This window comes from Corapipo altera, unplaced genomic scaffold (assembly GCF_003945725.1).
Source record: "Corapipo altera isolate COAL_440 unplaced genomic scaffold, ASM394572v1 79, whole genome shotgun sequence".
Lineage (NCBI taxonomy): Eukaryota > Metazoa > Chordata > Aves > Passeriformes > Pipridae > Corapipo > Corapipo altera.
In genome coordinates this window covers 1,273,806-1,289,174 of record NW_020884927.1, presented here as the reverse complement: position 1 = coordinate 1,289,174, position 15,369 = coordinate 1,273,806, and the positions used below count along the sequence as shown (strand labels likewise).

The 15,369-nt window shown below is 60.7% G+C and overlaps 1 protein-coding gene across 1 annotated transcript in view; it reads right to left on the bottom strand.

The window, feature by feature from the left end:
- Positions 1-5,432: 5,432 nt before the first annotated feature.
- The window catches only part of QSOX1 (quiescin sulfhydryl oxidase 1), a 10,725-nt gene continuing 788 nt past the window's right edge, over positions 5,433-15,369 (bottom strand). The window contains exons 2-12 of the mRNA XM_027658562.1: positions 13,474-13,574; positions 12,139-12,187; positions 11,858-11,960; positions 10,974-11,064; positions 10,602-10,747; positions 10,035-10,169; positions 9,717-9,846; positions 7,757-7,879; positions 7,523-7,667; positions 7,091-7,270; positions 5,433-6,707 (exon numbers count right to left, since the gene is read on the bottom strand). Coding sequence (XP_027514363.1) covers positions 5,992-6,707; positions 7,091-7,270; positions 7,523-7,667; positions 7,757-7,879; positions 9,717-9,846; positions 10,035-10,169; positions 10,602-10,747; positions 10,974-11,064; positions 11,858-11,960; positions 12,139-12,187; positions 13,474-13,574 — 1,919 coding nt within the window. The 3' untranslated portion in view covers positions 5,433-5,991. The remainder of the gene's footprint in view (positions 6,708-7,090; positions 7,271-7,522; positions 7,668-7,756; positions 7,880-9,716; positions 9,847-10,034; positions 10,170-10,601; positions 10,748-10,973; positions 11,065-11,857; positions 11,961-12,138; positions 12,188-13,473; positions 13,575-15,369) is intronic.

The window sequence follows — 15,369 nt, the reverse complement described above, 5'->3', positions numbered from 1 at the left end:
GAGGTGGCGTGTCCCGGTGCCGTGTCCCGGTGTCCCGGTGCCGTGTCCCGGTGCCGGTGCCGCCTCCCATTCATTCCCCTGCGGGGAGCGCGCGTGACGTCACCGCCCGCAGGGGGGCGGGGGCGGGGCGGGCCGCCCGCGGCCAATCAGCGCCCGCTCCGCGCAGGAGGGGGCGGGGCTTGGTGACGAGGAGGCGGGGCTTCTACACGGGGGCGGGGCCTGCGGGGAAGGGGCGGGGTCTCGAGGTGCCCCGGGGCCGGGCCGGCCTCCAGCGGCTGTCGCGACACAGCGCTGTCGCGACATGGTCCTGTCCGGTGCCAGGGAGCTCTGTCCGGCCGAGCCTCTGCTGGGAGAGTGAAGAGCCAAAGGCCGTGATCTCTGCTGTCCGGGCTCTTCTCACACTCCATGGAAGGTGTTGGCAAGTCCCCACTTGGGGCATACAGCTCCAGCCCCGTCCCTCCTGCTGCTGGCAATGGGGGCGTAGGCAGGGGGGCACCTTTCCTTGCTCCAGCAGACACTGGCACAGCGCCATCCCGTTGCTATCACGCCAACACCGGTTACTGCCCGGTGACTGGTACCTCCTAATATCAGTTATTGTCCGGTGGCTGGTAACTCCCACGGCAAGCTCTGCTTCCACAGAAGCACTGTAACACTCACCCGGAGCCCTTCCCAATCGTGGCTCCCTCAGGGACACACGTGGGCATGGAAAGAGCCAGCCCAACTCCACAGCATGCCCAGTCTGACAGCCCAGCTGGCAGTGGTGGCACAAGGGTGGTGATGCCAAAGCCACGGGGCAAAGGGATCGGCGTGGCTATGGCTCCCAGGAGGACCCCCACGGGACTTTGCCCAAGGAAAACCCTGTGCCACCAGAGGGACAGCAGTGTGGCGGTGCCTGGTGGCAAAGGGCTGAGCAAGGAAGTTCAGTGAAATGCAGATGAAGTTAAGTCAGAGAGTGGGTGCCTCGAGCATCACCTTTCCTGGTGCTCATTGTGTCACCGGCTCGGGGACAACGGTGCCAAACAGCCCCGATGTGCTGGGACACTCTGCTCTGCCTGGCCGAGGGGTGCTTAGAGCGCTGGGCAGGGCGGAACCCCCGAGGTGATACACGTGGCAGTGCTGGGAGGGGTGCGGGAGGATACTCACCCAGCCACCCTCAGCACATGTGCCCTTTCCATGCCTTCATTTCCACTTTGAAATGCGAATTAGGAAAAGGCTTTTCCCACCTGAAAAAAACCTGAACCACCCCGTCAGGAAATATTGCATGTGGGACAAGCCAGCAGCTCGGGAAAAATTGGTTAAAAATAAAAGTAATAGAACCAAAAAAATGTATTAAGCCTGAGGGTTCCTTAAGAAAAAAAATTAAGTTTTTCTATGAGCTGCTGAGTTTTGACCCCCAAATCTTCATTTTTACAAGCAATACCCTGTCAGGCTCATCTCACGCCTCCGGGCAGAGACTGGCGCACACTCATTGCAGGAGATGGCTCACCCCGCACTCCACAGAGCCCCAAAATCGACTTCGCACGGCGGGGGAGATGAACCTCATCCTCACCCATCCGCTTCCCTCCCCTTCTCCCCTAAACCAAGCTCCGGCTCTTAAGTGCATTAAGCACAAGCAGCCCCCGCCGCCCCCGGCCACCTGCGCTCCGCAGCCCCTCGGGACAGGGGTCACCGTCCCCCCCAGTCCCCAGCCAGCCGGAGTGTGGCTCTCAGCAGGCAGAAAGGCGGGTCCCTAGGGCAGATTTACGGGAGAAGTTTAGCCGGATGTGCGGACAGACGGACAGACGGACATTGCCCCATCGCCTCCCTGTCCCGCTGCTTTGCATTTCCAACCTATTTCCCTAATTATTCCACCGCTGCTGGGAGTCATCTCAGTCCCCCAGCTCTCCGGCACGCTCTGATTTATCTCTCAGCCGGGATAACAGCTCCCCCCACCCCCTTCTCCTCGGGGAATTCAATTTTCATTCATTTTTCTGCCTTGCCAGATTGATCCAGCCCCCTCTGCCCCGCTCGGGATCACTCATGGCAGCGATGAGTGGGCACAGGGAGTCGCACAGCGCCGAGTCCTCACCTGGGGGGAGCATCGTGCTGCAGGGGGGGCTCCCACCACTAAAAAAATACCCCACCAGCATCTTCCCCTCTGCTTGCTCACGGCTCACCACATCTTCCCAGCAGAGCCTTCATCCCCTCCTCTCCTTGTAGTACTGCTTTGTTCCCCTCCGTCCTTCCTGCTGTCCATCTGTTCTTCATGTTGGTGGGGGTGTTTTTTTGGTCTCTTTGGGTGTTTTCTAGGTCACTTCTGGGCTTTTTTGGTCTCTTTTGGGTTTGCTTTCCCCAGCACACAGTTATCTCAGCACATGAGGAGGAGGGGATTGTGGAGATGGGCACGAGCTTCTTGACCAGCAAACCCCCTCAGTGCCACCCAAAATGCTGCTGGGTCCTTCCTGGTGCTGCCCAAGCAGGGAGGTTACAGGTGACGGGTATGAAAGGCCCCCCTTCAGGCTTTCTCCTCCTCCCAGAGCTAAAACAGAGCCAAGGGGCGGTGCAGAACGGTTGAATGTCATAATTTTCATCAGGTTGCATTTGTGAGGCAGTCTGGGGGGGTCTGGCCCCGTTCAGTTGCCCCACTTCCACCTTGGCATTGCCCAAACCCCTCTGGCCCTGCAGCTGGATGAAGACACAAGCAGTGTGAGGCAGTGATGGAAAACCCACAGAGGAGCAGGGACGGTGCTCCTGCGCCTTCCCTACCGGGCTTAATCATTAGTAAAATGCAGGTAAACCCCAGAGCTGTGCCGACACACGGACCCAGCCTCCCCTTTTGCGCCTCAGCACTGGGCACGTTGGAATTGGGGCTGGTTTGGGCAGCGCGTCACCGAGGGGGACATCGGTGCATTGTTCCCTGATGCAACAGGGGAGTTTCGCGGCAGAATTGGGGGCGGGGGGTGTAAGGAAAACCCACTCCTGACCCAGGCTGGGCGGTGCAAGCACAGCTGGGTCCCTCGTCAGCAAACTCCGAGTAGGTTTGGAGGTGCTGGGGAGCTGAGCCAACAGCCAGGCTTTGTGCCACCCGTGCAGTGAGTTTGCCAGGTCTCAGCCCAGCCCCCCAGAGTCCCCTTATGTGACAAAACCAGCTCTCCCAGCCCAAGAGGGGAGACATCCTTACAGCAACAAAGCTGCCACAGCCACCCTTAGGCATGGGGCCACCTCCCCTCTGGGCAGCGCCGGCCGCAGCACCATAACCCCCACCACTCCCAACTTCTGATTTATCCCAGTAATTACCCCCTCCCACATACATCTCTATTGCCAGGGGTGGCCTGGAGCGAGGACAGGCATATTGAGACCCGGGTACTCACCAGCAGCCGAAGAAAGCCTCTCCCCTCGCAGGCACGGGGCGTCACTAATTGTAATTGAAAATTAATTGGCGCTCAGCGAACCCCCGGTGATTTTACGGCCGGAGCGCGGGTGGAGAAGGGATGCCGGCGGAGAAAGGCTCTTGCCTGCGCCGAAGAGGGAAAGGGAAGAGGGGCAAGGCTCGAAGGAGCGAGCGCCGAAGGGGTGGGAGGGTGGCTGGGTGTGTGTGGGGGGCGGCCACCGGCCTCGTGGAAAATTAAATTGCACTTGAGGGTAAATTGTATTAGGGAACAGCGGCCGCCTCACGCCAGCCTGAGGCCATTTGAGTAATTAGCCCCAGGGACCCCCCGGCTCGAGGCAGTGCCGGGAAGGGGTAACTCCATCGGGGAGGGCACCTCGCGGGGCTTGGTGTGGGGATCCCCCAGGACAGCCTGTCCCACCTGTGAGTGTGGCCACGGCACAGTTTGATGCTCCCCCTGTGCCAGGGCTGGGGTGGGGGCCTGTCCCCAAGTCCCCATCCTGAGGGGGGGACACAGTGTGGGGGCCACCGAGCTCTGCCGCAGCCTCCTGCCTGCACTGGCCCCTTTGCGCCCTGAATTGGGGTTCCCCAGGTGTTGGAGGGGGACGCTCCGGTGCCACAGCCCGGAGAGCCGGGGCCGGGAGGATTGGGACTGCACCAAACAGGATTACGGAAAGTCTATTTACTAGACTCTCTTTTTCCTGCGTGCACGGAGCTTTACGCCGCGGGCCTGTCGGGGGTGCTAATCTGGGCATCCCGCTAACCCCCTTCCGGCAGCGCCCACCTCCCCAGCCCTAATCCCCCACACCCTCCTGCCGCAGCCCCCCGTGCACCCACCTACAGCGTCCCCCTGCCCACCCCTGGCACTCCCGCGGAGATATTTTGGGGCTGAGGTAACCGCGGGCAGCCCCACATCGCAATCCCTCCGTCCCCCACGGGGGAGCAGCTGGCGGGGAGGGGGTGCAAGGGAGGTTATTGATGTTGGGGGTGAACCCCTCAGGGAAATCAAGGAGAAGGAGGCAGCAGCGATGAGACCTTCCCCATCCATCACCCGGTGGTGGGCAGGGCTGGAGGGACACAGCCCCCCTTCCACGCTGGGATGAGGCCACTGAGTACCCGGCAAAGGGACATGGCCAAGGCCAAGTGGGCCAGCAGTGGCGGGACCGGGGTGCCAGCACCACAGCCCCCGGAGGTGTGACCACGCACAGGCGTTAAAGAAGGAAAGACCGAACAAGGGAATTCATCTCAAGGGCAGGGAGGAAGGAAAGGATGGAGGAGGCAGAGCTCCCGTGCCTGGGCAGGAGCCGAGCCAGCCGCTCCCCTCCCCTTCCTGCCAGCCCTCGCCTCCCACCTGGGCAAAGTGAAGATATCAAGAAAAAGGCTCCAAATCGGATTGACACCCCCCCTCCCCCTTAATAAAGTTTATTATCGGCCGGGCTCTAATCCTTTTAAATCCCCCACGCGGGGGGATGGGCCAGGATTAGGGGAGGGCAGCATAATCCAAATGAATTTGTTACAGGGGGATTTAGGCAGCGCCGGGAGAGCAGATGGCCCCAGCCCTGGCTCTGGAAAACAACCATTTTCCTTAATGATTCCTAACAAGGATAAAAGGGCAGAGAGAATCGGGGACAGGCACAGGGGGCCCACGCCCACAGAGATCCTGCTCCCCAGGGATACCGCCGTGTGTCTCCCTGCTTTGGACCACAGGCATGGCCAGCACTGAACTGCAGCTCCACACTTGTGCCAACTTTTTTCCAGCAGCTTCCTGGTCCCCACAGATTCTTTTCCCCTCACTCTGCCTGTGGAGAAATCATGAGCCACACCAGGGACAGGGACACATCAGCTGTATGAGGGGGGAGGAGGAGGGGAGGGGGAACAGCTACAGGTGCATCTCAAAGCAAAAAGCAGGAGAAAATGTACAATCATAATTAAAAATATTTAAAGGATTTTTAAACCAAGTGCTCTTCTCTGGGCGATGGGGAGGCTGGAGAGGGGATGGCAGGAAGGGAAGATGGCACCCCAGTGTGCCCACACGGCAGGGACCAGGCAACACAGCAGGACAGGCGTCGGCAAAAATAATTTATTCCACTAAGACAAGCAGAGAACGAGCAACAGCGCAGGGAGGCGGCGAGGAAAGGTGGGGGGGTCCGGGCTCTGTCTCAGAAGGGGACACAAAATGCAGCTGAACCCATGACTGCCGCCCCCACTCATCAGCCCCCGCTTTTAGGGGGTTAAACCCCCACCCTCCTGGCCCCACTAGTGGTTACACCCCGAAGGGCTGCTCCTCAGCACAGGACTGGGCTTCCCAGTTTGAAACCAGCCCCACGTCTGGGAGCTTCCAAGGGCAGCTGGGTGCCAAAACACAAACCACTGTTGGTGTCCCAGCTCCTGCATGCCCAAAACCATGGCACTATGACCTGAGAGGGGGATGCTCCAACACCTTCCCCCAAAAACAGCCCTACACCCTCCGCCCCCTACCACGGGTGAGGTGACTGCCATGACTGGGGCAGCTCCCAAGGGGGGTGCGCCAAACCCCTTCCTGCTGGGGGACAAAACGCTGGCCCAGCGGCGCTCTGACTCAGCCCACCCTCCCTACGGACAGCCCCCAGCCCCCCAAACCCCTCTCAGGCCATGGGGAAGCCAGGGCGGCCTTTCCGGGCACGGGTGCGGAGGCGGAAGAAGGTGTACATGGCCAGGAGGCACATGGAGGAGAGGAAGTAGAGGGCGATGCAGAGGCTGATGTCCAGGCGGGAGAAGCCCAATCCAAGCACCCGGAGCCAGGGGCTCCTCCGCAGGCCCTCCCCGACATCCTCCTCCTCCCGGAGCACGATGCTGGGCGCCCGCCGGCGCTCCCTGCCCTCGTCCTGGGGCAGGGCGATGGTGTCCCGCTTGCTGATCCTGCGGCGCCGGCCGGACGCGGCCCGCAGGGCCTGGGTCTTGAAGTGCTGGTCGCTGAAGGAGTCCAGGTCCACGATGTCGTCGCCCATCTTGGGGATCAGCCGCACGATGCTGGGGCGCCGCGGCTCCGTCAGGGCCGGCCGCCCCGCAACCCTCGCCTCGCCCTCCGTCTCCTTGTCCTCCTCTGCCTCTTCTCTCCCCCTCTCCACCCGCGGGCCCTCGGTGCCCAGCCTGGCGCCAGTCCCCTCCCTGGCCCTGGGGACGGGGTCGGGCTCGGCATAGTCCATGTAGATGTTGGCCGGGGAGAAGTGTGCCTTGAGGAAGGTGACCACGGCCGGCTCCTCCCAGGCATGTACCCCCCGCTCCTCCTTGTGGCACTGGGGACACATGTCCGGCGGAGGCCACTGCAGCTTGGGGAACTTGGGGTCCTCTGTGTCACCTCCTGCAGGGACCAGAGCCAGTGAGGGGGTTAGAGGGGACATGTGACACCCTCCCCCTGTACCAGTATAAACACGCTGGAGAGTCCAGCAGCTGGGGATGGGGACATTTGGAGGAGCCATCTTGGGAGGAGGGGTTCTCCAAGGGCATGTGGCAGCTTTGGGGAGCTCCCTGCAGGGAGCATGTAAGACCCAACTGCATCTCCAGGGCGGTCTGAAGCTGGGTGACCAGCTGCTGTCCCCTGTGATGGGGGACAATGGGATGTTCCCACCGCTGCCCCCTGCAGCCATTTGCCAGATCCATCCAGGAGCAGGGATGTTCCTCCCCCTCACCTCCCCTTTTCCCTGGGGAAGCTGCTCTGACTCCCCTCCTGGCAGCCCCCCTTACCCGCCAGACGAGCGTTGACCTCGTTGTGGTGGGACCAGAGCCAGAGCACGGCCTCCTCCCGGCTCGACACCCGGTCCATGGACTTGGCCGCCATGGCCTCGAAGTGCTCGGCGCACTCCTGGCAGCCGAAGAAGTTCCGGACGTAGCAGCGCATGGTGCTCAGCACCTCCAGTGGCAGCTCTGGGGGGAGGCAGAGGATGGAGGGGGGGGAAAAGGGAGGGTGAGCCCAAACCCCACAGTGCCACCACTGCAGTCCCACAGTTGAGGTGGCAACCCCGCACTGTGACTCTGCGTCTTTTGTGCCCCCTGCAAACCTGCCTCTGGATGAGATGAAGAAAGGGGGAAACAAGCCTGCACACAGCCCCCCTGCCCATGCCACAGCCCACCCAGACACACCCTGTCTGAGTCCAGTTCCCCCAGGGATGCCGATACCTTTGTCAGGGCCGTTCTTGGCAGCCTGGACGGTCAGCAAGTGGAATATGGTCCAGAGCCCACAGGGGTAGCCACGGAAGTGGCGTTCGCTGCCCTGGCAGCCCACCCAGGTCACGTTGGTGGGGAGCACGGCGGGGCTGGAGGCCTGGTGGACAGACAGACAGGTATTGCCAGCTGGGGGACCAGGGGCAGGGGTAATGAGAGCAGGGGCCAGGGTCCCCTTGGGCATCTTACATCTTTGTTATTCTTCATGGCCTCCTTCAAAACATCGCGGGGCAGCTCGGGCTCCGTCCAGTTCCTCAGCCAGCCATCCAGGGTCTGCAGGTAGGTCTGCACGCAGGGGCGCCCGGGGAAGTACTGCAGAGAGGGGAGAGGGCTGAGGAAACACAGACTCCATGCTGGGAGCAGCAGGGCAGCCTGCAGGCACCGCTGGCTCACCAGGACAGGCACTGGGCAGCACCAGCATCCTCTGTGCAGGAGGGCAGCAGCATCCTGGCAAGGTTTTGGTGCCTGTGTCCAAGGGGCTGGGCGCTGTTGCCTTGTCCCCCCACAGCTGGCAAGTCCCCTGTGTGCATGTTCAGGCTCCAAACCTCAGCCCCAACTGAGGGAGGCAAAAAGCCACTCTGACCATAAGTCTGGCAAAGCCGATTAGCAGCTGCACTTTAAAACCACTCCAGGGAGTGGGGCCAGCCCGTGCCACTGATGGATGGACAGACAGACAGACCGAGGATGAGACCAGGAATACACAGAAAAAGTGATGGGGAAGCGAAAGAAAGGAGCGTTTTGCTGAATCTGACCTGTTATTTCTGGGCCTGTGGAGAATCACAGCGGAAGACCCAAATTCACAGACTTCATCTGTGACCTGATAGTTCTGCTGCAAAATGCACTGTCACCCCGGCTCCTGGGACAGGAGGAGGCTTTGCCATGCAATTCCCCGCTTTCCAGGCTTCTTTCCACTTCAGGATTTTTACCTCTCTCCTTGCCTTTAAATATCTCTTGGGATCGCAACAGTTAAGGCTTGGACCTGCTGGCTGAGCTCCCAGAGGCTGAGCCTGGGTTGGCAGCAATCCTGGGGATGCTGCTCCGTCCTGTGGAGGACTGCAGGAATGGCAGTGCTGGCTCAGCATCTTCGGGGAAGCACCGGCACCCACCACCCACCACTACAGCTCATGGAGGGGAAAGTTTGCAGGAAGGATTAATAGTGGATCAAATAAAACCACTGCTGCTCCCCACCAGCCCAGTCAGGGAGCTGGTGTGATGGAGGTTTGTTTCCCTAACTCTGTGGTTCTCATTAAAGGGAGAAAGAGCAAGGATGATGGCTGAGGGCAAGGAGAGGAGGAGCCACATGAAGTTCTGAGCTGAGGACTGAAGACTTGTTGCACCAGTGGCTCATGTTTGGAGCTCTTTCCTGGGGAAGAGCAGACAGGGGTGGGAACAGGGGGTGTCTTGCACATGTGCAAGGTCCAAACTGAGCATGAGACCCTGTGTGACAAAGGAGGGAGCAAAGAAAGTGGGCATGGCTGGCTGAAGGTCTGCCAAGGAGCCCAGGCTGTGACAGGGATGGGGTTGGGGACAGGGCTCCTGCAGACTTAGTGGCAAAACCTCAGCCAAATGCAGCACTCAGTCACAGCAAGAAATTAAACTGCCCTGCCTGTGCTGGCTCAAAGCTCCCACTCACTTCAGCTTCACCAAGCCCAACAGAGAAGAATAAAGGAGACCTTAAATTAGGCTCTTCCGGAGCCTGACTCAGAGCAGGAGTCCCTTTCCTGGACTGTTATCAAAGGAGCCTGCGGAGATCAGCTCCTGGAGCTGAGCATGGAGATCAGAGAGACAAACCCCTCCGACCATCTCTGACAACCCAGCAGGCAACAGCCTCACTTCTGAAAAGACTTGCTGCCTCGACACCTCCTGCGAGTGCCAATCGTGCTCTGCCCACCAAAGCAGACAACCCACATCTTGTCTGAAACACTCCAGCACCCTCTATTGGCTCTTATTGGGACTCTGGGCTGAAACTGGACATCCACAGGGGTGGGGACTGTCTGACAGCAGCCGTGAGATATGCTGAGCACCAGGACACAGGGCTCACACCCAAGGCCGCCACGCTTCGCTACCCGCGAGCACCAGGACGTGGTGGCCTGTCCCCTGCGCCTGCATTTCGCAAACAGCTCCTCTCCCAACACCAAAAGCTTCTCACCTTCACCAGGGCGGCCACGTAGCACTTGAAGGCAGCCAGCTGTGCTCCCGACAGCGCCGAGGCTCGCGCGGCCTCCACCCGCAGCGAGTAGTGCAGCGCGGACTCCAGGTCGGCCATGTACAACTTGGAGCTGGGGAGGGCAGCGCAACAACAGGGCCCATCAGTCCCTTAACCCGCACCCCCAGACACCCAGCCGCGACTCGGGGTTCTCCCAGGGGAAGGCACGGTCCCAGCCCTTTGCCCACCCGTGGCCAAGGCACCTCTTCCTCCTCCTCCCCCCAGCCCCAGGTTCCCCGGGATGGTGCCGGGGGGTCTGACCGGTCGGCGCGGATCAGCGGGGCCGCGTCGGTCTCGTTGGAGGTGCTGCTGGTTGTGTTCAGCTTGTAGGAGCCGCGGGTGATGCCCGCGAGCGTGCGCAGGTAGTAGGTGTAGAAGGAACGTGCCTCGATGTGCCTGCAAGGAAGGAGAGGCTGTGAGCACGTCCCTCTTCCCTCCCAAACAGCCCCTGGCCCCAAGCAGGAAGCAAAGGAGACGAAGGCGTAGCCAGGGGTGGTCTGTACTCTCCACTTGCCCTGGCAGTGGGTATCCTGACACACAACCTGCAGCAGAGCTGAGCCCCAGGCAGGCATGCCACGCCACCTCCACATAGATGTGGTGTGGGGATGGCTCAGTCACAAGCCATTTTCCCTTCTGCTAGCTCCAGGCAGGGCTGGCAGTTCTGTTCAGTGCCCACCAGCAACCCTCTGCCAGCCTCCCCAACCCAGCCACTGTCTCCTTCCTTCCTAATGAACTTTCCAACAATTACAAAGGAGCACAGAGAGATGGAGCACAAGCATGGCACCCCACCAGCACCCCCAGACCCACCCCGCCGTGTCCCACACTCACACAGGCAGGCGGGAGAACGAGCCGTTGCGGAAGAGCAGGTATCCAGAGGGGAAGGTGGTGACCCCGAACTTCTCCACGAGCTCCTCCTCGCTGCTCAGCACCCTCCTCACTGCCACATTCTCATACTGCAGCATGTCCAGGGCCACCTGCAAGCCCCAGGGTCAGATGGGGGGGGCAGAGGGACCTCCAGCCCCACCCGGGATGCAGCAGGGCTGTTTAACGCCCTGTGTAACTTTGCACCTGCTAAGCCACGTGCAAGCTGAGCAGGGAGCCTGCCTGGAGAGAACTTCCCTGCCAAAGGCACCCAGGAGTTATCAGGCACCAGGGACATGTGCTCCAAGAGACATGGGGGATAAAGGCAGCTGTACCCACCTCTCTGCCCACGAAGGAGTTGCTCTTCTCAAAGATCAGCGCCAAGTACTGGTCCTTGTTCCTCTGGAAGAAAGTGCGAACCTCCTCCGCGCTGCAAGAGAGAGGAGGGCGGCAGCAGGTGCCTCAGCATCAGCAGGATGCTCTGCCCTCCCACTCAGAAGGAGCAGGGCTGAGATCTGGCAGGGAATGCTGGTGCAGGTTCAGCCCCACCGAGCCAGCAGTTCTTCCCTGCTCAAGTTTCCAGCCCAATTTTCTGCTCCGGTACACAGGCTTTGAGAAAACCCACTGGGGTCAACCAAGGAGGTGAAAAACAAAGCACAGGCAGGGCAGGGCAGGAGGGAGCTGCACACTCATCCAGGGGATAAAATAGCAATGAACCTGAACCAGGGCTAGTGTTTCTTTTTGGCTAGGACACAGAGGCACCAGAGACCTGAAGCAAAAGCCCAGCTCAACCATTGCTTTGGGAAATCCAAATGCTCCCTCCCAGGACAGTGGAGCAACTGCCTTGTCTGGCAAGGACAACTCAGATCTCAAAAACATTGTACAGAATCAAGGAAACCCTTTTTTGGGACAGTAAAAACTCCTAATGGCAGAAGCCTCACTCAGCATGGCACGGCACTGCCATGTCCCAAGGAACTGAGAGCCCAGGAACTGCTTGCTCTAATTAAGGTTGATGAGCAGGTTCGTTAGGAGATGCAACAACATGGCTCATCTCATCTGGGCCACGTAAATGGCTCTACCCTGGCCAGGTTATCTGTGTCTCCCTGGGACATGGGTGATGCAGTGGCTGCTCCACGCTTGGTTTTGGTTCAGGATTTCCCAAGAAACCTGCTCCCCATGGGACAGAGGCCACCAGAGCCACCCCCACATCCCAGTGCCCCTACCTGGCCGGCTCCAGCGGAGGACAGGCGGGTGGCCAGGAGTCCTGGCTCTGCTCAAGGTTGGTGATGATGGCATGGCGCAGGTCCTCGACCGTGGCACTGGGATCTGGAGGGGGACAGGATGCCAAGGGGTCAGTCCCGGGGAAGCCAGTCCCATGGGCTGAGGCCAAGGGGAGCTTGGAGCTGGCTCCCACCGGACTCCCCAGTATCCCAATGCATGAAGTGCGAGGGCAGCAGGGACATTCACACCCAGGGTAAAAACCCCCATGGCTCTGAATACTCACTGGTAATCCTTATCCCATCCTCTGCCTTCTTGCTAAAAGCTCGGAAGAACTGAAAGGGAAAAAAAACCACAGGAGGAAACTGGAGTGAGTGTTTGGATGGGACGGGGGGCAGTGCAGCCCAGCAGGTGGAGGCTGCCCATAGACCAGCTCTGCCTCAGTTTCCCCACAACACTGCAGCACACCAACTGTCACCAGCCACCACAGAGGGTGTTCCCATCTTTTGGGGCATCCTCAGAGGGGAGGGCTGCAGGGGAGGCTGGGAGCCTGTCCAGCCAAGGGCTGAGCACTGGCAGGCAGTGGAGCAGGTGTCTCCAGGGGTCCCACGGAGGCAGCTGGAACCTTCCCAGTCCTGGAAACCACTGTCTCTCTGCTCCAGAGCTCTGACAAAGCAGGAGACAGGGGGTTTTCCCCCCTCCTGGCCTCCCACAGTGGCTCCAGTGCCCACAGTACAGCCACAGCAGTGACAGCAGGTTGCATCAGCCAGGTGTTTGCTTTGCAGGCTGGGCTGGGAGCAGGGACTGTTTGCAAAAGGTGCTTGGTAGGGACAGGGGATGTGAAGCAAGTGATTTCTTGCCGTGGACACATCAGCACAGCTCCCTGCCCTGGGAGATGCTTCTGTCAGTGTCCCAGGGCAGTGAGTGGCCTGGCTGGGACCAAGCCAGCCTGCCTGGAAAAGCCCCAAATCTGACCCCATCTTGAGCTGACCTGTAAGCTGAGACTGATGGTATGTCTGATAAAGCCCTTATCCCTACCCAGTTCCATCTCAAGGCAATCCTGGTTTTAACTGCCAGGTTTAGCACCTGGAGTGCTTTGGCTTCACTGCTTGTATTGGAGCAAGGCTCTGTTTGCAGCGGGAAGTGCTGCAAACCAGTGTATTGACACAGCTAAAGGGCTGGGCACAGGCCCAGGAGGAGGGATGGCACCCTGCCAGCCACCACAGGAGGATCCCAGGAGACACCACCTCCTGCAGCATCCCTGTGCCCTCCTACAAAACCTGCCCCTGCAACCTCTCTCTGCCCTCCAGCAGCCTTTCCCAGGCATTTTCAACTCAGGATTCAGACTCTCCCCTCCTAGGAGAGATCCGGCCTCTACATTTCGTCACGAAGCAGCATTTTGGTTTTCCCCCACCCTGTTGCTCCATCACCCGGCAGCTGTGCTGGCTGCAGCCTGGCCACAGCTATGTTTTGGGGAAGGGCAAAACAGCTCCAGCCTGCACAACCCCAAAGGGAGTATTTTGGTCCAGTAGCCCTGTCAATCTCATTGAGCAAGAGCAGGACAGGCCAAATGGCAGAGCACAGTGAAACCCAGGAAGTGCTCGGCACACACGGCCCTCACCTTCATCGTGGGGAAGCCGGTTATCCCAAAGTCGGAGCACACTTGCTGGTTGTCCTCGTCGGCACAGTCGATTGCCGCCAGGATCACTGCAGGCCTCCACTCTGAGGGGACAGAGGATGAGGTCAGCTCAGCTCAGCCCCTCTGTGGCCCCAAAAATTGCCCTGCTCCTGGCAACTGCTGTGGAGACAGCAGTGATCTCCCACTGTGACGGTGGCACAGATCCTCCTGTCCCAAAAATCACTGCTCGCCCTTCGCAGGATACCGACTAATGCTTTCCAAGCCCAAACATCCAGAGCCGTGGTCCATGCTGGTGTTTGGTGCCCTACTTTTCAGGCAGCAGGAAGAGGGAAAGCTGTGTGAGGCGGGACCTGGCTTTGCATGCCCTGCCCTCGCCAGTGCGGGAGCTCAGGCAGCTCTGCCTGACAGTGCCTGCCCAGCTGGTTCTGCCTGTCCAGCCTCTGCCCCAGCTCCCGGGAAGAGGCCACCGGGAGAAGGGGAGGGATGGCTAACCATGGCTCAGGGAGAGCAAGGAACATGGGCTCCACCTCATCTCACCCCAGACCAAGGGCACGGTCCATAACCGAGAGGGATCAACCCAAAACCAGTAGTCAAGCCAAGGCACTGCAGCAGAGACCCCCTGGTTTCCAAGCATCCACTCCCCCTTTGTGACTGTCCACCACCTCCCCGGTGAGGACCAGCAGGTTCCTGGGGTAAAACAGATGGAGAAATGGGGGCATGGAGGCATTTTAAGCAGCTGGCTCTGAAAACCAGAAGGAAAATGGAGAATAAAGCTCTGAAATGGCTTCTTTTTAGTGTAAAGGACACAAGCTGGAGAACACCCAGCCTCTCCTTAGAGCGGGACAGGGAGGGACACAGTGCCAGCACATGGATGGAGCCCGTGCTGCCCCAGGCTGGAGCACGCTGGAGGTGGGATTGTCCTGTGTCTCAGGTGACAGGGCAGGTGAGCCGCTTCCCACTGCCCTGGCACCCGTGGCACAGGAGGGCTGGTGACAAGCCCTGCTGCACGGAGCCAGGCACGCTCCTGGAATCATCTGCACGTGGTGCCCGCGGGTCACCCTGGCATCCTCCCCGCCCAGCCCACTCCTACGAAAATCCACCCGTGGGAACGGGCAGCGAGGATGCTGAGCAGCACGGGGGCGGCTTCCCTGCCCTGCCTCCACGGGCACACCGTCCACGGTCCAGCCTCCGGAGCGGGGAGCCCTGGGGGAACCCTGTTCTGGAGAGGGGCCAGGAGAGCCGGCGTTCTCCCCGCGGGGCCCGGGCACGCACCCCATTCCTCACATCCTGCCCCGTTGGGGAGCGCTGACGGCATCCCCGGGGAGGGACGGCATCCCCTCGGAGGGACGGGATGCCCGCCCGGCCGGCGCCCTGACTCACCCGGCAGCGACCGCGCTGTATCAATTACGGCAATAACAGGGAGCAGCCGCGCGCGCCCCGGGATGCCGCGGGAGGCAGGATGAGCCCCGCCAGGGTGAGGGGCACGGCAGCGGCGTGCGCGGGTCGCCAGGCGGGGCTGGGCACCAGCCAGGCCAGGCATCAAGGTCAAAGCTGGGAACAAACCAGCTGGGATCAGTGCCCAGCGCCCTGCCATCCATATCCATCTGGGCGCCGGGAGGAGCAGGGCTCAGGGAGGGTCTGGGGGGCAGCAGGACCCCCCTATGCCTGGGGCGGGCTCAGTCTGGGCTTCTCCCAGCTGAAGGGTCTCCAGGGATGCTGCTAAGCCAGGCCTGGATATCATGGGGAGGCCCTGGGCACCGTGGGGGGGCTGGGCCTTCCCACCAGGCTGCCGCTCCAGGGAGGCTGGGCCGCAGGGGGGGTCTGGGGAGCTGATGGAGGGTAGGGCAGAGGGGATGGAGGGTAGGGCAGAGGGGATGG